This window comes from Trachemys scripta, chromosome 3 (assembly GCF_013100865.1).
Source record: "Trachemys scripta elegans isolate TJP31775 chromosome 3, CAS_Tse_1.0, whole genome shotgun sequence".
In the NCBI taxonomy this organism is placed as follows: Eukaryota; Metazoa; Chordata; order Testudines; family Emydidae; genus Trachemys; species Trachemys scripta.
Genome location: NC_048300.1, coordinates 194,865,002 through 194,885,172, shown reverse-complemented (window position 1 = coordinate 194,885,172; position 20,171 = coordinate 194,865,002). Strand labels below are relative to the sequence as shown.

Here is a 20,171-nt window from a genome sequence, read left to right as displayed (position 1 = left end):
AACCACTGAACTGGCAGCTTTGTGGCTGATCCCCACCTCTGCCCCCAAACAAAGTCTGTTGTAATGAGGCCTATAATAAACCTGATGTTGTTCACTGGGGCTCTGCTGAGAACGCCATTGGAAAAGCATCAGTGGAATTTCAGATCGAGTCTTTTTGTCTGTCTTTGATTACAGTAACCAGAGCAGATCGTATTCCTCACCACCAGCTCCACCTCTGCCAAAGATCACTTTGTCTCAAGATCCATGTTTGATGCAGGTGACTGGAAGCAACTGAGGCATTGCCAGATGATGGGTCAGTAGGTGAACTACTTGGAGTAGGGAGGAATTTTGAAGGGGCACCAGGAGCGAAGAACCTCCCCCTGGAGTGCATGACACTGCAGTTGCATCTCGCCATCACTAAAATGTTAGGTTGAGCAGCTGTGCTTTGCATTGCATCTTAAAGGTCACCAAATATGGGCCTTTTGAAACCATGAAGACCTGGCACCTGCAGATAAACGTAGACGCTCCCAGCTGATTGATGTAGTATAGGGGACAGGGAATCTCAGAGACAGTACATTGTTAGATTAACCCAGTTAGAGCTACAGAGAGTTCTTTAACTACAAGAATGAAGTGCTGGTTGCACAGCAATGACTTCAGTATCCTTGCCTTGGACTCTTGCCCTCAGCTAAAGCCGGGCCTACTTGGCTCAGCTAACCACAATGCCCGATGAACACTTTGACTGCTCACCTGTGCTAAGTACAGTGAAGACATGATCCTTGTCTGTGACAGCAGTACGGCCCCATCTCCTCTCCACCTCCCTCTGAGCATTACTGCTCCTGTCTATGGCACTTATAAATAGAGCCCTGTGTTTGTTTGCAAATGCAAAATAAAATGAAAAACTCACCCACCACCATGGATCCTATGGTTCCTGTCCCACAGGGCTGGGCCCAACTCCCTGCCCTGGGCATTGCAACCTGTACACAGGGGTCACAGCACTGCTTGGGTTTGGTGGCCCCCACCCCCTCCATCCTGCCCGGGGGCACCGCAGGTCCAATTTTGACTAAATGGCATCCACGCACTCAAATTCATGACCAGGGGGCAGCCAGGCCAAACCTAAGCTGTGACCTCATGTGCCAGGTTGCAACATCCGGCGCGGGGAGTTGGACCCAGTCCTGTGGAACAGAAACTACGTCTGCAACCTGCCCCAGGGCCTTCCACCACCTCTCCCCCCGGGCAAGACCCAACCCCCTCCAGAGGGAAGGACCCAACTCCCCTAGGGCCTCCCTTCTCCCCCTTGGGGACCCGATCTCTCTCCCAGCTGGGCCTGCCATCCCCATCCTCCCCAATCCCAGGGCAGGACGTGACCTTGCTTCCCCCAACACCTCCTCCCCCACTACCCAGTCTGGCTAAAATGGATAAAATAGAATAACACACAATCCCTGGAAAATAAAACAAAACTGTATACAAGATAAAGACGGCCACCAGGCACTACTTATAGGCTCACATCACTGGAGTAGCTAAGTACCTCACAGCCTTGCATGGATTTATTGTCAGAAACCTTCATAATTTATCATTATACAGATGTGGAAGTGAGACACCCCCAAGCCCAAGCTCGTACGGGAATTCTATGACAGAACAGGGACTCCTACCCAGGTGGGCCACGTCCCAAATGACGGCCCCAGCCATGGGACCATCCTTCCTCCCAGCTATCAGGGATGCCCCTTGGCAGGAGTGATACGGCCTTGTTAGAGGCACTGAGTGGCAGACGCAGTGAGCTCACTGCCATTGGTGTCACTGTTGGGAAAAGCAGCAGTATTGTACTTTTGGGGAGTGACACTGAAGGAAATATCATCTCCAGGTACCTGGTATACAGTGTGCCCTGGAGAGCTGGGTAGTGTGGGGATACCTCTGGGCAACAAGGAAGGTGTGTTATCCCATTACCTGCACCTCCCTAACCTCAGGGTAGTTAGAGGGCTTTACAACATCTGCCATCAAGCCATTTTGTGTACAGCCAGTGCAATGATACTCAGGCCTCAGTGGTGCAGGAGCCAAATTAGCAACCAACATTACCCAAAAGAGTGGTTAATTCAATATCATGTGCTGCAAAGAACCGCAGGAGACGCATTAAAGAGCCACTTGTGGCTCCCGAGCCTCAGTCTGAGTCTCACTGATCCAGTGACTATTGAACTCAAGAAAAGTTTAAGAAGTTGTGCAGCGTGCAGAACCATAAGACTATAAGAACGACCATACTGGGTCAGATCAATGGTCCATCTAGCCCAGTATCTTGTCTCCCAATAGTGGCCAATGCCAGGTGCTTCAGAGGGAATGACCAGAACAGGTAATCATCCAGTGATTCATCCCATCACCCATTCCCAGCTTCTGCAAAATCCCATTGGCTAACTCTGAGGTCCTGTAATAACAACGGGACCCTCCCTTCCTGCAAGGCAGCTGGGATTGTAAAGGACCAGGGCTGCACAGAGCACGGTGTGAGAAAGGAACCACCAGGCAAGTGAGATCGTGAGACTGGTTTGCGCTGGGCATACATCTGGAGAAGACTCTGAGAGTTAGAAAGCAGTTTTGTTTTATTTCAGTGGTTTGCAATCTCGTTTTCCATCACACGCTTCATCACCTTTCATTTAACCTATCACTACATAGTCTTTAAAAACAACAACCCAAACAACGTTCAAAGACAATTTGTCCTGCTTGCAAAGAAAACCACCCAACTATATACAGCCAGACACATTTTATACAACTGTGGAAATGCCATATTGTTCATAATCCCTCAGCCTCAACTCCCCACTGAAAGAGAGCAGCTATAATCCCCCCTGGGCTGCTGACACGCGTTATCTTCCCAGCCAGCAAAAATGTGAGGGCTTTTTATCTGCCATTAGCATGCGTCCCTGTGGCAAAAGGAGAGGGCAGTTGCAAGATTTAACAGGCAAGTGATTCCTATCAGCCAAAGGGAAACGTAAACTTTTGTAGCAGAGCAGGGGTGAGAAACATAATCACAATGTATCCTTTTTCAGCGGTACACTCCATTCACAAAAACTCCGGGCTCTTGAGGGAGAGAAGACAGGAGTGGGAATCAGTGAAAAAGATATAGTTCAACAACATAAGTCTCTGGGTCCAATCCTGGAACACTTACTCATGGAAATAGCCCCACTGAAGTTGACAGAGTTGTTTGTGTGATTTGGACATAACAGGATTGCGCTCTTACATGGGTGGATGTGCACGCTTTAGGCATTACGATGATACACAGAAGGGGTAGAATTCAAATATTCGCACAGGTTTTCTGTTTCATAGGAACGTGGTTGACTTCAGTGTAAATACAAGTTAAAAATCATTTTGTCACCCCATGTCCCCCTGCCAATGTTTGTGGTTTTACGGTTACATTTTCAAAAATACACCTCTAATAGGATGTTCTCCCAGCTGTCTCTAATGTAGGATGTTCTCCCAGTTGTGTCTAATGTAGGATGTTCTCCTGATGTCTGCTTTTGTCTACTTAGTTACAAGGGATTAATTCACAATCATAAAATTGGTGTGTCATAGGACACCACCGTAGTAATAAAAATGACCGATGAGATGTGCTGTTTGTCTCTGAACCAGAAAGCAAGTACCAGAGTGCTTGCTGGCTCCAGCTGTGCAAGGCACTTAAACACATGCCTAACTTTAAGGATGTGAGTAGTTAATGGGACTAGTCATGTGCTTGAAGTTAAGCACATGCTTAAGTGCCTTGCTGGATCAAGATCATTGGCAGCAGACTGAAGGATCTGGAAAGGGGAAGTAGGAGCTCTGGAAGGAATAGCTAAACATTGCTCATGCCTGTCTCTGCTTCTTTAACCTGCTTGTAGACGTGAGAGTGCACAGGCTAAGCCTTCTCTATTTGTCTTCAATTCTCTTGCTCAGTCTGAGACTTGAAACTCTGGGTCCGAGCCAGCAAACATGCATGTGAATGACTGATGTGATAGTCCCACTTACTACAAAGAGATGACCTCGGTGAATAAAGTTAGTGCGGTGTTCTTCAGTTCTCAGCAGAAATGGGGACCGTGCAGTCTTGGACTCTGGAAGATCCATACATTGGATTTCATCACCTTTGCAGTCACAACATAGTTCCAACATTCCGGTGTTTTCTGCTGGTGACATGTAACCACAAACTTGACTTCAGACTGTGTGGCAGTGAATCAATATTCATGTAGGGTGCAAGTTGCCTCTGTGCAGAGGCCCAGCATGACGTATATGCGCCACTTCATTCATACTTGGGCCCTCTAAATAGGGCTTAAGTGGGACTTCTGTCATGCACAGACCCTTGCACAGGAGTGTAATTTACCCCTATAGACCAAGGCACATATTCACTTGAGATGTAAGAACTGAGACCATCTGGTGTAACACTGGGTTCTTATAAAATGCAAGTATGTTTTTGGGACAGGGAGGGTCAGGTTATCTGATTTTTCTACATTTTTAAGCCCAGATTCAGCAAAGCATTTACACACAAGCTCAGCTTTAAGCATGTGCTGAAGTCAATTAATTGTATCTGATTTAGAAAATAATCTTGAAAGTGATGCTTTGAGGCCTCATTTGAATGTGGTTTGCAGATAGCTGCACGAAATTGCCCACACACATTGTAGCCATTTTGTTTAAGGCATTTTCACACTTTACCAATTTTTCTTTTTTCTGTGAATTTTGGTAAAATTTTGCGTATCCCAAAGACGTGTAAAAAATTATATTTTCATATGCTTCTGAGGCAGTGTCACCTCCTCTTGGAAATGGTTCTGTTTCTATTCAGAAAAGAAGTATGAAATTTAGCTATATTTTCCCCCAAACAGGACCTTGGGTCAAGCTTGTTTTGAAAAGTTCCAGCTTCTGTTGTGCCTATTTCATACTCCTCTAGTTGGTACTTTTAGTGGCACTGGGCAAATCTCCTACACTTTAAAGTTGAATTTGGTCAGTTATACTGGGGAAATAAATTATAGGACAAATACTGAGAGGTACTAAGCAATTGCAACTGCTTTTGATTTCAGAAGCACGGTGCCTCTTAGAATATTGTATGAGGGACCTTAGATCAGGGTAAAATGCTTAAATATGAGGACAATGAGCGCAGTAGAAATAGATGGCTGGGTAGAGCTTGGCTCTACTAAACTGATCCTGCAAGGCATTGAGTGCTTCATTGAAAGGTCAATGGGAACTAAGATCACTCCACATCTCACAGCATCATGCCCTATACTGGAGAACATCTTAGTAGGGATAAGGAATGGACATTTATGCAGGCTCTCAGCAGACTTTGGCAAATGATCCAGATGGTGTCAGGGTTCCACAGTTTATCAGTATTTGCAAAAGGATTATGTGCAATACATCAAGGCATCCTGAAGTCAGTCACGACGAAGCCCAGCTGAGACACAGATTACACAGGAAGAAAATAACAGGGCAAGCTAAAGAGTTGGAATAAGAGGGAAAACACACACATGACAGCAGCTCCCCAAACCCACCTTTCTCTTAAACCTCCTCAGTCTACTGAACACGTTAATCAGCCCTCTAGCAATGAAAGTGAGCAAGCTCGATTTTACACATTTCACGTACAGGATTCCAACAGAAGGTTACATGTTTAACTCAGTTAATAGACATGCCCGTTAGGGTGATCTGACTCATTGGTAATACTGGAATACGTAACGAAAATATATATTAAAAAAAGCCCAGTCTTTGATTAGCAGTTCTAAAAGTCCAAGTCGTCTTGGTCAATCTCATCGCCATTTTCTGCCTTCTTTTTAGTCTCCTGGCCATTATTGGAGTTTTCATTGTTTTGGGGGTCAGCGTCATCAGCACCATTCTTCTCACCATCTACAGGACTGGTGCAGGAGGATGGTCTGTCCTCCTCCTCCTCATCGTCCTCCTCGCTGTCAGGATACATCTTTGCAGGTTTGCTGCCTCCATCGCTGTTAGCCTCCCTGTCAGGGTCCTCGTTCAGATTCCCATCATCTCTGCACTCTCCTTCGCTTCCATCCTCTGACCCTTTCTGGGATTGCTGCGAACAGTTTCCCATGGAGGAGTTACAGGAGAAGGCGGCTGCTTTGGTCAGAGTCTCTGGCTCTTTGCTGCAGTCTCGGTCTCCTGTCGCATCAGAGGCCACCTCAGGAACCTCGCTGTGCCTTGCATCTCTGTCTTCATCGTTATCTTGCTTAGGTTCGTCACCGGCTGCTTCTGCTGCCTCATCACCGTTCTGTGCACACTCAGTATCTCCTTCACTTTCATTTTCCTCCTCGGCTGGTGGTGCTTCTGAACATGCCTCGCATTCCACCTCTGGGCTTGCTTCTTCCACAGCCTCATCCCCAGCATCGGCCTGGGGCTCTCGTTCATCTTCTTCGTTTCTGCCTGTGGCTGCTTCTTCTGAGTCCTCAACAGCATCAGAGACTTCAGCATTCTCTTCACATTCAGATGCATTCTCTTCGTTATCGTCCCCATCGACCTTGCCCGCGGCCTCCTCCACTCCACCCTCAGCCTCCTCTTCAGCTTTGGGTTCTTCCTCACTTTCCTGATCTTCATTTTGTGTTTCTTCTTCTTCTTTCTCCTCCTCTTCCACTTCGCCATTCCCCTCTTCCTGTTTCACTTCCTCTTCCTCATTCCCCTCTTTCACTTCCTCTTCTGCATTCCCCTCTTCCTCATCCCTCTCTTCCTGTTTCACTTCCTCTTCCTCATCCCCCTCATCTTCCTCCTTTGTTTCCTCCTCCACTACTTCTTCCTCCTCCTCCATCACCACCTCACAGTTTTGATTATCTGAAATTTCATCTCCCTCAGCAGGAGCTGCTGTTTCATCTTCATTCACTTCCTGTTCTCCTTGCTCATCGGTTTCATGTTGTTCTGGCTCTTTCTCGTCATCCGCATCCGGTTCCTGCTCAGGGTGGTCAGGTTCATATTCACCGTCCTCCTCATTTGGGTTGGTCTCCTCTTCTGCCTCTTGCATGTGCTCACTGGGAATCACCTCTCTGTCCTGAACTGCTTCTGAGGCATGGTCCACCATCTTGTTTTCAGTTCCATTTCCCCTCAGGATTTGCTTTAAGTCAAATGCCTTCATGACTGGGGCATTGGCTGCCACCATCGGGTTTCTTATAGGCTTAGACGCCATTTTCTTCCTTATGCAGGTATCACAGGGGCAGTATTCTTCTTCACTTGGTTGTTCACTAACATCATCGGCAAGAGCTGAACTGAAACCAAAATCCTCCTCGTCAATGTCAAATGATAAGTCTGTCGTTCCCGGTTGCTTACTCTGGGTCATATTCCGGTCATTAAAGAGAGACCTATTACGCATGGTCTGCAGCCGTTGTCTTCTCTGCTCTGTCTGGATTGTTGACTCACGCCTGAGTGTTTCATCTGGAGGCCTTGGAGTCCTCTGCCCTGCTCTGCTTTTGATCTTCCTTAGCTCCTTTTCTATGCTCTTTTGTATTCTTTTACTCACTTCGTCCTTCAGCTCCGATATCATTTTATCCAGCAGTTCATTGTTCTCTAAGTTCCACCTGATCTTGAACTCATTCATGGCACTGATATAGTGAGTCATGAACTCCTTCTCGATTTTCTTTAGTAGCCTCAGCACCCAGACTGGGTTGGGGTCAACTGATTTTTGCGGGGCGATGGAGTATGTTTTCACACTGGTTTCTGGGATTTCCTTGACATTGGCTTCCTGATCACGGGGAGAACCCTCCCCTACCTCCTCTTCCAAATTGGATTCAGCTTCTTTCTCACCATCAGCATCATCAGCATTTGCATCAATTGCAGCAGTGTTGCTTGGTTGCTCAGTTGCCTCATCAGTATTCGCTTCTGGAGGGATTTCATCTCCAGCTTCAGCGTCCGCTTCTCCCTCATTTTCATCTAATTTGCTGTTTTCTTCCACTTCATTTTCGCCCCCTTCGCCATTTTCACAGTTACTACCCTGATCATCTTCATTGGGGTCTGCTTCAGCTCTCTCCTCTGGAGAGTCCGCTCCGGTAGACTCTGCTTCTGCTTCCTCTTTGGACTTTGAGCAGGATGTTGAAGGCCGAGAACACTCTTCTCCTTCTTTACCCTGTTCCTCGGTCTCACTCAGTTTAGGTTCATTCTCTAAACTTGCCCCCTCTTCAGCTGATTTGGACTTAACTTTCTTCTGGGGCAATAAGGTGCAATCTCTGGCACTGGCCACACTTCCCTCTCCTGAGTCACCAGAACCGCTACTGACATCAACCCCGGAAGATGACATTGGAGTGAAGTCTTTGTATGTTGAGTTCTGGTCTTTAAAGCCTGAGCTCATCTTTGTCTGGTCACTTCCTGGTTGGCCTGAACTCGGACCGCCTTTTTCCACTGTGCATCCAAACCACAGGGCCTGAAAAATGTTCAGCAGTTCTGTATATCTAGGTTTATTCAAGCATTTTGGCTTATCCGATGGACCTAATGGCTCTTCGTCAAGGAGCTGTAGACTGGCAAGACAAGTGATCAGAATATTGGCAGAGTTACTGAGCTTCCTCCCCATGGTGGGGGACACTTCAGGCAAACTGTTTGAGCGGTCAAATTTTGCTTCTTGTTTTGAACTGAGCAATGCCTTCATTATCTGCACTGAAGTCTGGATAGTGCTTGGCAAGTCCTTTTTGTTATTATTTTGGCTTGAGGTCTCAATGGAATGGCTGCATTCTGCTTGATTGGTTTCAGCTTCTTCTGACGTCACCCCAGAAGTCTTCTCCTCTTTGGGGCATTCTTCTGCCCCCTCATTAACAGCACTGGCTTCAGCTGCCTCTTTTTTCATTTCCTCCTCTACACCATTTTCACCTTCCCTTGCATCCTCTTTCTCAGCGGTTTCCTCTTCTGAGATTTCTTGATTATTTGCACAGTTTGATATTTCGGTGGTTGTCTCTGCACATTCCTCTTCCCCATCATCCTCCATTTCATATTTCATAAGCAATGTCTCTTGAGGAATTTTGCTTAGCCACTCCTGGACAACTTCTTCTGGAGATGTATTTGGCAGGGCAGAAGGTGCCAAATCACGATCATCTTCCTCTGGTGCACTGGCCTCAATTAATTTCTCTTTCATTTTCTCTTTGCAAGAACCACCATCCTTTTTTTGCTTGTCATCTGAGTTATTTTCTGCTGCTTTCATTGTATTAGTTTCTGCTGATTTAGACCCCGAAGAAGTTGGTCTGGAAGAATCGACTACTTCTTTCTGCTCTTTGTCCTCAGTCAGCATTGACTCAGTGCATGCGCTGGTGCTGGAGGAATTCTTAAATACAGCCGATCGTATTTTTTTGCTGCTTGGCTTTCCTTTTGGTGGGGCTGGGCAGTGCAAACTGTACATCGAGGCAACCTCTGATCCCGATGCTCTGCTAGAATTTTCCACCTCAGCATGAAGATTCTTCATTTTTTTCCTTCTGGGTTTGGATGATCGTGTCACACTGGATTGTGAACAGCCATCATTGCTTGTTCTGAACATCTCTGTCTCTGCACATTGGCCCTGGATGTCTGAGTAAGAAGAGACTCTTGAACTTGAGGGATATCCATTCCCAGCCTCAGTGGTCTGATCGTATTTTGAGCATAAAGACTCTGACATGCTTCCGTGTCTTGAGCTTGAGGTCTCGGAACTAACTTTGGCATTTCCCTCTCCATCATTTCTATTAGAATTTGACAAACTTGAGGAAGGGGATGACATCTTACCCCTCTCTTCGGATTGGCTTCCCTGTCTGGTGCCTTTTGAAGACTTACTGTAGCACTTAGAGGTGCTGCTTGTGCTTTGGTCCTCGTTATTAATAGGAGGTGCAGCTGCTTCATTCATAGATGATGTGCTTGAAGGAAGAGAGTCTGAATGAGACGCGTGGTTTCCAAGAGAATTTTTGTTGATTTCACAAGAACTTTTGGAGTAGTTAGATGCCTTGCTGTTTGATCTTGAAACTTCTGCATGGAGAGAATTTTTCTTCTTTTTCTTAGAAGTTGATCCAAGTGATGACATGGACATTTCAGAACGTGCATCCAGATGAATCTTACTGTGCTTGCTTCTCTTTGATGTTCTGGAAGAACAGGAGGCATTGCACACAAGTATTTCATCACTGTCACTCCTCCTGCTATTCCCATCACAAGCTTTGGAATGGGAAGATCCTTCGGTAGAACATCTTTCACATTCACTGAAGTCATCTTTGAGCGAGTCACTGGGCACCATTTGTGCTGATACTGAACCGACTTCTTTGTCTTCTTGTTTTGCTTCCTTCTCTTCAGCATCTTCCTTAGGGCAGGACTCACTGGAAAAGGAAGAGATCACTGGATCATTGTCAGAATGTTTGTCCTGGTCGCTCTTTGCTCTTGGCACACTGTACTTGCTAGAGCTACTGTAGACACTATGGGCAGAACTTGAGCACGCAGCAAGATCTTCTTCTTCTCCCTTTTTCAAACTGCAGGGTGACATGGTCCTTGCCATACTACTGGTTTCCTCACACATACTCTTCTTACTTTGTCTGGAGCGCAGAGATGACCTGGACAAGCTACTTCCAACCCGGCTGCCTTCAATTTCATCCGTTTCCTCCTTTGAACACGTCACTGAAGAAACTTCCATGCAGTTTTCATCCTCGTTCTGTGAATCGGTCTTACTGACCTCGGCTTCCTCAACAGCTTCTTCAGTATCCAGGTTGTTTTCACAACTTGAATGTGAGACTGGCCCTAATGATGATGCTTTTCGGCTACTGCTAGTGTTCATTCGGGTGTATTCCTGTGACTCTTCTCCATTGGAGGCAGCTGTAGACAAAGCACTTCGATAGTTACACTTTTTAATGTTACAGTACTCCACCCTGTTTTCTATAGTCTCTGAATAGCATGAAGACTCCTGCACAACGTGCTCAGAATATTCTTCACTGGATGTGGTGTGGATGCTTTCCACGGAGGTCATCTTTTTGCGGACTACCCTCCTATGGGAAGACGTGCTGGAGCATGAAGACCGTGTGTGCCAAGTTTTTCTTATATCAGGCTCCTCTTTCTGGGAAGTATGCATGGGATTCTTCCAGATGTCATAGTCCTGGTGCTGCTTGCCACAGCTGTGGCAATTAGTTTCCTCAGATTCTGACTCATCGAATTTTGAGATGTAGGAATCAGCATCGCAGGGATATAATGAATCTTCCGCCTCTGAGCTGACTTCTAGGTTCATTTTCTGCATGGGGTCCACTCCATTGTCTTCCTCTACCCCTGACTCTTCACAGGGCGTCTTACTCATCAAATTGGACTTCTTGATCTGTGTGGACCACTGAAGAGTCTCGTCGTTCAGTAAACGAAAGCGGACTTTCATCTCAACAGACAGGCTGCCATCCTTGTTCACGTGCACTCGTTTTTCAATGTCATCGTTGACTAAGGAGTGGACCAGGTCTCCAGCTTTTCCATGTGGACAGTTGTTTGGGAAAGGAGCACCGTTCTCCGGTGATGTGTTGAGACCATTTGCGTAGGACTTTTCTGACGATAAGGAAAATCTCATTGACCTGTTGCTTGAAGCCGATCTTGGGTGGATGACGCTTTTTTTGGCTTTCAGTCCAAAGTTCACTGGAATTGAGAAAAAGAAAACAAAACAAAGAGGGAATAATGAGAATTCATGGAAAGGTAACATGAAACATCCATGGCCAAATCCTCAGCTGGGGTAAATAGACATAGCTCCATTGAAGTCAGTGATACTATGCCAATTTATACCCACTGAGGATCTGGACATAGTTAACAGAAGTACCACAAACTGTAATTACAGAATGAATAGCTCATACTGAAAGCTTCTATTCTTTAGCTTTCCTTTTTAAGTCTAGTTTAAATTACAAATGTTTTGGTAATGCCTTTTATTCTATCCCACGGTGCAGAAAAGAGCATGCCCAACAATGATTTCCCCCCATTTTGTTTAATTGCAAATACGCATTTCCCTAAATATGTTTTCTTTCTTATTAAGCCTAAGGGTACCTGCACTGAGGAACTGCCCAAGCCTTTAGACGAATGTCTGGGTACCTGACAATTATTCTGTATTGTTTGCTGATCCACCTGAATGCTGACAAATGTACGTAGGGCAGAGCACACATTGGTGGGTGCACCATATGGGTACATTACTTTGAATAATAATAATGCTTATCAGGATTAATGGGGCCAAAGTGAAGATGTGTACATTGGTGTTAATTGCATATCGGCATGAAAGTACAAGTGGGCGTAAGAGGTCTGATCAAGTGCTGAATACATACAAAAGACACAGAAAAGGATACACACTAAGAACACAGGCACCGGCTTCCTCCTTTCCCTGGGGGTGCTCACCCGCCCCTTAGCCTCAGGCCCTGCCCCCACTCCACCCCTTCCCCCAAGGCCCTACCCTACCTCTTTCCGCCCCTTCCCTGCCTCTTCCTGCCACGTTCTTCCCCTCCCACAAACACGCCTCATTCCCGCTAATCCCCTTCCCCTCAGAGCCTCCTGCACGTCACGGAACAGCTGATTGGGGGAGGCACTGGGAGGGAGGAGGAGGAGGAGGAGTTGATCGGTGGGGCCACCGGTAGGCAGGAGGCACTGGGGGTGGGGGAGCTGGCTGCCAGTGGGTATTAAGCACCCACAGATTTTTTTCCTTGGGTGCTCCAGGCCTGTAGACCCACAGAGTCGGTGCCTATGCCCAAGAAGAAGCGTATATCTCTCACTCAATCAATTCCCTGCCATTTCAGGGACCTCAGTATTGGTGTACATTGGTCCCACCCATTTTCTGTCTGTGACACACAATAGTTTAGTCTCCTGAGAGCTGTAATACTTTGGTCTAATTCTGGTTGTCGGGCTTGGTGTGGGGGTGGCTGGATGGAGCTTAGGGGTCTGTGATACACAGGAGGTCAGACTAGAAGATCTGATGGTTGCTTCTGGTCTTGAATTCTATGATTTGGTGACACAAAGTAGTTCCCACCCAACCTTACACAAGCACTTTAATTGACACCTTCTTTCAGTCCCTTGTTTAGGTCTCATTTCCAAAGTGCTCTGCTGATATTAGCTAACTAAGACTATGTCTACACTGCCCTGCAGGAAGGACTATGGGGTTGTAAACAGTAGTGCGCACTAAAGTGCTGCACTGTAACTCCCCGTGTGGATGCTGCAGATATGAATTAAAAGGTTCCTAGTTCACATTAACATAATCCTGTTTGAAGAGAACTACGTTAATGCGAACTAGGAACCTTTTCGTTTGCACCTGCAGGATCCACACGGGAAAGTTACAGTGTAGCACTTAGGTGCGCACTGCTCTTCTCACCCCCGGAGTCCGAACTGCACAGCAGGGTAGACAAGCCCTAAGCCTCAAAAAGGTGATATAAAGCCTGTCAAGTATCATTCCACCATTTCACAGATAGGGAAATGGGAGTCAGAGAGGTTGAACTCAAAGCTAGCATAAGCAAGCGCATCAAATTAGACACCTAATGAAATGGCCTGATTTTCAGCCACAGCTCCCAGTGAAGTCAAATGGGAAAATATTGACAAGTAACAGAAGGACTTGGGGGCAGGGGATACGTAGGGAAACACAAGGGCTTTGGGGAGACAGAGGCAGGAAAAGAGGAAGTTGAAGAAGGGAAGGGAGGAGGCAGAGATGCAGGGGAGGGGAAGTTAGGCAGAGTGGGGGCATGTGGAAAGGAAACAGAGGAAGAGGTGCAGGGGCAAATTCAAAAGGAAGAAGCCAGAGAGAACAAGGGGAAAGTGGAAATATTTAAGAGTGGTTAAATTATGCAAAGAAAGTGATGTGCATGCACTGAATGTGCACATTAGATCATTACAACATGTGCATATAATCTCCAGAACTCTAGTTGTCCAGAGGGACAGGTATGGAATGGCTGACATCCCTGGAGCGAGCTGTCTGGGACAACGCAGCTCACCGTCTTTCTTACTTCCGTTGTTTTCACTGACGTTGTTGCCACTGGATTGGGAAGCCAGGCCAGGGAGCTTCTCGGCAGAGCGCTTCCGCGAATTCTCAATGACTAGTGGTTTAAACGGCTCCCGGCCTACGCACACCAGCACGCTTGGGCAGTGGAGCAGAGCCTGCATGCTGTCGATCTGGAGGGAAGAAAACATCTGCTGAGTCACAACACGCTTGTGGGCCAGAACAATCGTCAAATATGTAACCGGTTATAAAGAGGATGGTGATCAATTGTTCTCCGTGTCCACCAAGCAGAGGACAGGAAGGAATCCGCTCAGTTTACAGCAAGGGAGATTCAGGTTAGATATAACGCGACCCGATATAACATGAATTCGGATATAATGCGGTTAAGCAGTGCTCCGGGGGGGGAGGGGCTGCACTGCGCACTCCGGCTGATCAAAGCAAGTTCGATATAACGCGGTTTCACCTATAACGCAGTAAGATTTTTTGGCTCTCGAGGACAGCGTTATATCGGGGTAGAGATGTATTAGGAAGAACTTTCTGACTATAAAGCTAGTTCAGTGGTGAGACAGGTTACCCAGGGAGGCTGTGGAATCCCTGTCACTGGACGTATTTAAGACCAGCTTAGACAAACACCTGTCAGGGATGGTTCTAGGTTTACTTGATCCTGACCTTTTGAGAACCCATCCAGCCCTATGTTTCTATGATTCTGCCAGCTTTGTTTCATCTTCCAGACCCAGAACCAGGTAGGACATAATGGAACCCACTTATACTAACATCACTTGTAATGATAGGACTTCTAGCAGGGGTGAATAAGAGCCTCCAATCATTTCAGGGCACTCCAACGGACTTGCTTCTGAGCACATACCCAGTGTGATAAATGGGGGTGGGGTAGCTCCCTTTTATGAACACCCAGCCAGCCAGTTAGGTATAAAATCCCTCTTAGTAGCTGTTCTCTACTTGCTTTACCTGTAAAAGGTTAAAAAGTTTTAGCCTTTCCATTGGCTCTTTTGGTCAGGTGAACATAAGAACGGCCCCACTGGGTCAGACCAAAGGTCCATCTAGCCCAGTATCCTGTCTTCCGACAGTGGCCAATGCCAGGTGCCCCAGAGGGAATGAACAGAACAGGTAATCATCAAGTGTTCCATCCCCTGTCGCTCATTCCCAGCTTCTGGCAAACAGAGGCTAGGGACACCATCGCTGCCCATCCTGGCTAATAGCCATTGATGGACCTATCCTCCATGAATTTATCTAGTTATTTTTTTAACCCGGTTATGGTCTTGGCCTTCACAACATCTTCTGGCAAGGAGTTCCAAAGGTTGACTGTGCGTTGTGTGAAGAAATACTTCCTTTTATTTGTTTTAAACCTGCTGCCTATTCATTTCATTTGGTGACCCCTACTTCTTGTGTTATGAGAAGTAGTAAACAACACTTCCTTATCTACTTTCTCTACACCAGTCATGATTTTATAGACCTCAATCATATCTCCCCTTAGAGGTCTCTTTTCCAAGCTGAAAAGTCCCAGTCTTATTAATCTCTCCTCAGACAGAAGCCATTCCATACCCCTAATCATTTTTGTTGCCCTTTTCTGAACCTTTTCCAATTTCAATACATCTTTTTTGAGATGGGGCAACCATATCTGCACACAGTATTCAAGATGTGGGCATACCATGGATTTATATAGAGGCAATATGATATTTTCTGTCCTATTATCTATCCCTTTCTTAATTATTCCCACCATTCTGTTCGTTTTTTTGACTGCACATTGAGTGGATGTTTTTAGAGAACTATCCACAATGACTCCAAGATCTCTTTCTTGAGTGGTAACAGCTAATGTAGACCCCACCATTTTATATGTATAGTTGGGATTATGCTTTCCACTGTGCATTACTTTGCATTTATCAACATTACATTTCATCTTCCATTTTCTTGCCCAGTCACCCAGTTTGGAGAGATCCTTTTGTAGCTCTTCGCAGACTGCCTGGGTCTTAACTATCTTTAGTAATTTTGTATCATCTTCAATATTTGCCACCTCACTGTTTACCCCTTTTTTCAGATCATTTATGAATATGTTGAATAGGACTGGTCCCAGAACAGATCCCTGGGAGACGCCACTATTTACCTCTTTCCATTCTGAAAACTGACCATTTATACCTAGGGAGGTCCTGGAAGCTTCTTCCCTGGAGGTTTTCAAAAGGAGGCTGGATAGCCATCTGTCTGGGATGGTTAGACACAACAAATCCTGCATCCTGGCAGGGGGTTAGACTAGATGATGCTTGTGGTCCCTTCTAACCTTAGGATTCTATGATCTGTGACAGGTGTTTGCCAACCTGCTCTTAAAAACTTCCAATGATGGGGATTCCACAGCCTCCCTCAAAAGCCTAGCCAGTTATTCCCATTTTTATAGTTGTACATTCGATTTTTCCTTCTTTAGTGGAAGTACTTTGCACTTGTCTTTATTGAATTTAATCAGAGCAATTCTCCAATTTGTCAAGGTCATTTTGAATTCTAATCCTGTCCCCCAGAGTGCTTGCAACCCCTCCAAGCTTTGGGTCATCTTCAATTTTTATAAGCCTATAAGTCATAAGCATACTCTCCACTTCATCTCCACTTTTAAGCATATACTCCACTCCAAGACATTAATGAAAATACTAAATAGTACCCGACCATGGACTAACACTTATGGGACCCCCCACTAGATACATCCTCCCAGTTTGACAAAGAACCATTGATAACTACTCTTTGAATATGGCCTTTCAACCACTTGTGCACCCTCAACCACATTTCCCTAGTTTGCTTATGAGAATGTCTCATGAGACTGTGTCAAAAGACTTACTAAAATCAAGATACATCACATCTACAGATTCCCTGCTATCCACTAGGCCAGTAACCCTGTCAAAGAAGGAAATTAGGTTGATCTAGCATGATTTGTTCTTGATAAATGCATGCTGGCTATACCTGATAACCCTATTATCCTCTAGGTGCTTAAAATCGATTATTTAATAATTTGTTCCAGGATCTTTCCAGGTATCAAAGTTAGGCTGACTGGTCTAGAATTCCCTGGGTCCACTTTGTTCCCCCTTTTAAAGATAGATACTATGTTAGCCCTTCTCCAGCCCTCTGGGACCTCACACTTCCTCCATGGGCTCTCAAAGATAATCACTAACAGCTCCAAGATTGCTTCAGGTAGTTCCTCAAGTACCCTAGGATGAATTTCATTAGGCCCTGCTAGCTTGCATACATCTAACTAAAGTAAATATGTTAACCTGTTCCCTCCCTCCCCCTTTTGGCTTGATCTAGTCCATGATCTAGTCTGATCTTCTGCATAGAATATCAGGGTTTGAAGGGACCTCAGGAGGTCATCTAGTCCAACCCCCTGCTCAAAGCAGGACCAACCCCAACTAAATCAATATTTATGCATATTACAGGCCAGAGAATTTCACCCAGTGAATCCTGCATTGTGGTGTATTGAAAACTGCATAACAATTATACACTACCACTTTAAATTTGCCTGGTCCTGCTTCCTGTAGGGAAGTTGTGTGATCTGGCGGGTCTTCAGCAGTCAGTCTGCAAAGAGCCAGCCTAGAGAAAAGTGGGGTGAGTTGGTAAACAGCCGGCATTCTCTGTATGTGTGGGTTTGGTTCTTGTGAGTTAAGGTTCTAGATTTTGAGAAATAAAGCTCTCTTACATTGCAACCATCCGGAATGAGTATTTTGTGTTTTTGTCTTGCTTTTCTGTCTCTATGCCATGAATACAACATGCATCAAGCCAATAACTTCTGGTTAAGCTAGAGTATATCTTTCAGAAAGAGATTCAATCTTGATTTAAAGATTTCAAGTGATGGAGATGACATAGTGCTACAAAAAATCCCAAGTCCAGGCTGCATTACATTTCCCACCGATTGAGCTGCGCCAGCAGTAACTGACAGTTTTCCTAGGGCCGGGTTCTGCCACCCTTGCTCACTGTTGGGGGCACCCTACCCTGCAAATGGCCCCAGTGAAATCAGTGGGGTAAAGGGTGGAAGAATGTGGCCCCTATTGGAGGAGTAGCCTGTGTGCAGGGCTTGATGGAACAGAGGCCGGTGTACCAATTCAGTCTGCTGCTGCTCCCTGACGAATCCTGAATCCTTGCTCAGATCCGGATTCTGCGCCCCATACTCATGGGACTGCTTGCATGAGTAAATGCTACTCAATGAGCAAGGGCTGTAGAACCAGGGCCTGAGGTAAAATGCTCAGTGATTTCCAAGGGGATACTGCCTGGAATAAGGGCTACTAATGCCAAGTGGCCAACATCTCTTATGACCCTGCTGTGTTGGCAGTGCTGTCGGGAATCTGTGCAACCCAGCTGGGATTTCATGTGTTCACCAGGCAGCTGCCGGTCCTCTGGCCAGGAGCTGAAGCTTGAAGAAAACCACCAACTATCTCCAGACTTGTGATGAGAATTGGCAACACTGAGGATCTGACAGCATAGAGCAAGGTTTTAGGATTTGGCTCAGTGTGAATTTTGCCTAAGTGAAGACTGGTACATCCAACCCCATGAGATCACTGTCCTCAGTTTATGACATCACATTGCAGTTTTATGGAAATCATTAGGCAGTATCCTGGGGGGGTTGTATGGATAAATACATTAAAGATTGTGAGGGGCTCAGGCACTGGGGTGAGGGGGCCATATAAGTACCAGATAGACAGATTAGACAGACATATAGAGGGATGGATGGATGGATGGATGAATAGATAGACAGACAGAGGCCAAATCCTGCAGTCTTTCTGAGTTCTGCCTTAGTAAAGCCTGTAGAATCGAGCCCTTAGTGGAGAATAAGCAATACAAGTTGATGATCTACTAATTATTATTACCATATTATTTATTGTATGTAGTGCTGTAGCACCTAGAGGCCCCAGCCCCACTGTACCAGGTGTTCTACAAACATGTAATAGAGAGACAAAGAGAGAATCTGGCCTATAAAGTTTACAATCTAAGCAACACTTTGGCTAAGTATTTAACAAGAAAGATCTTGCTTCTGTGCAATTTTCTTTAATTAAGAGAAAATACAAGAAGGAACCAACCCAGAAAGATCAATCTAATCTAATCTATCTATCTGTCTGTCTCCCTAGCAGGTTTGTATTTCTGTCTTTCTGGGCTATCAATAATGATGAAGGTACTTTTGTGCATAATTTTAAAAAGTCCTAGCCATTTTTAATCCACAATTTTCAAAAAGGAGCAATTTTTTAGGAGGGGGCAACATTTAATAAAAAAATTCAGTTTAAAAAATGTTCTGGTTTTTCCATAGCCTACTGCTTTTTTTCCCCCCCTCTTCCCTCTCCCCACATTTCTCCATTTTGCCACTGGGAAGGAAAAAGAGGGGAAAAGAAAACAAAATATAAACCAAAACCAACCCCCCTCATACACATTTTTTTTCAGATTTCGTTAGCAATAGCCAAATCAGAAAATTTGGAAAATTATTTTTTGTGGTAATTTTCATTAAAAAAAAAAAAAAAAAAAAAAAAAAAAGGCCATTTTGGGGGATGAAAAATATTTTTATTCAGAATTTCTCTCTCAGCTGTAAGTATATATTTATCTAAGCATTTATACCACATGCATCACTGTGGCATACTGAATGCAGGAAATATATGGCGCTATCTTCGCTATTGGTGAAAATATGCATAGTTTTAGAAATCAATGGAGCTAAACCAATTTATATTAGGTGAGGACCTGGCTCATGCCGCATAATCAGAATTCTCTCTTAAAGAATATGCTTATGGCCACTTTGTTATTTAAAATAAAATGTCTATAACATAGCATAGGAAGCATTAGCAGCTTTTTAGCTTTGTATTTATATATAAGCACCATCTCTTTTAATTGATCACTAGTAATAGTTAGGAATTCACCTAGAACTAGGGTGACCAGATGAGATGAAGAAAATATCAGGACACCGGGGAGGGGGGGGGGGCAAGGAGGAGGGGGCGTATGCCGAGTGCTGCCGGCTGGCTGAGCAAAAAAAAAAAAAAAAAAAGAGTGGGACAAACAGCTCAAAATCGGGACGATCCTGATTTTATTGGGATGTCTGGTCACCCTACCTAGAACCCTGATGTTCCTTTAATCATTGCATGTATTTGTAGAGACAGCTGCTGCACATGAAAGGGTTTTCAAAAGTCATTTTGATTACATCATTTGTATTGTCCCAAACTCTCCCACTCCATCTGTAGAACACAGATCTATAGGACTAAACCAACAACTCAGCTCAATCAGCCGCAGCAAAACATTTCACCCAGTTCTCTGCAAATAACCCATCCTGTTAATGACGGGGCATACTCAGGAAAACAGGGGACACCATTCCCGAGGACAATCAATATGG

At 45.3% G+C, this 20,171-nt stretch overlaps 1 protein-coding gene across 1 annotated transcript in view; it reads right to left on the bottom strand.

Annotated features, from left to right (window-relative positions):
• Positions 1–5,686: 5,686 nt before the first annotated feature.
• Positions 5,687–20,171, bottom strand: part of RP1L1 (RP1 like 1) — a 28,050-nt gene continuing 13,565 nt past the window's right edge. The window contains exons 2-4 of the mRNA XM_034766926.1: positions 13,818–13,995; positions 6,704–11,499; positions 5,687–6,661 (exon numbers count right to left, since the gene is read on the bottom strand). Of these exons, the coding sequence (XP_034622817.1) occupies positions 5,687–6,661; positions 6,704–11,499; positions 13,818–13,995 (5,949 nt within the window). The remainder of the gene's footprint in view (positions 6,662–6,703; positions 11,500–13,817; positions 13,996–20,171) is intronic.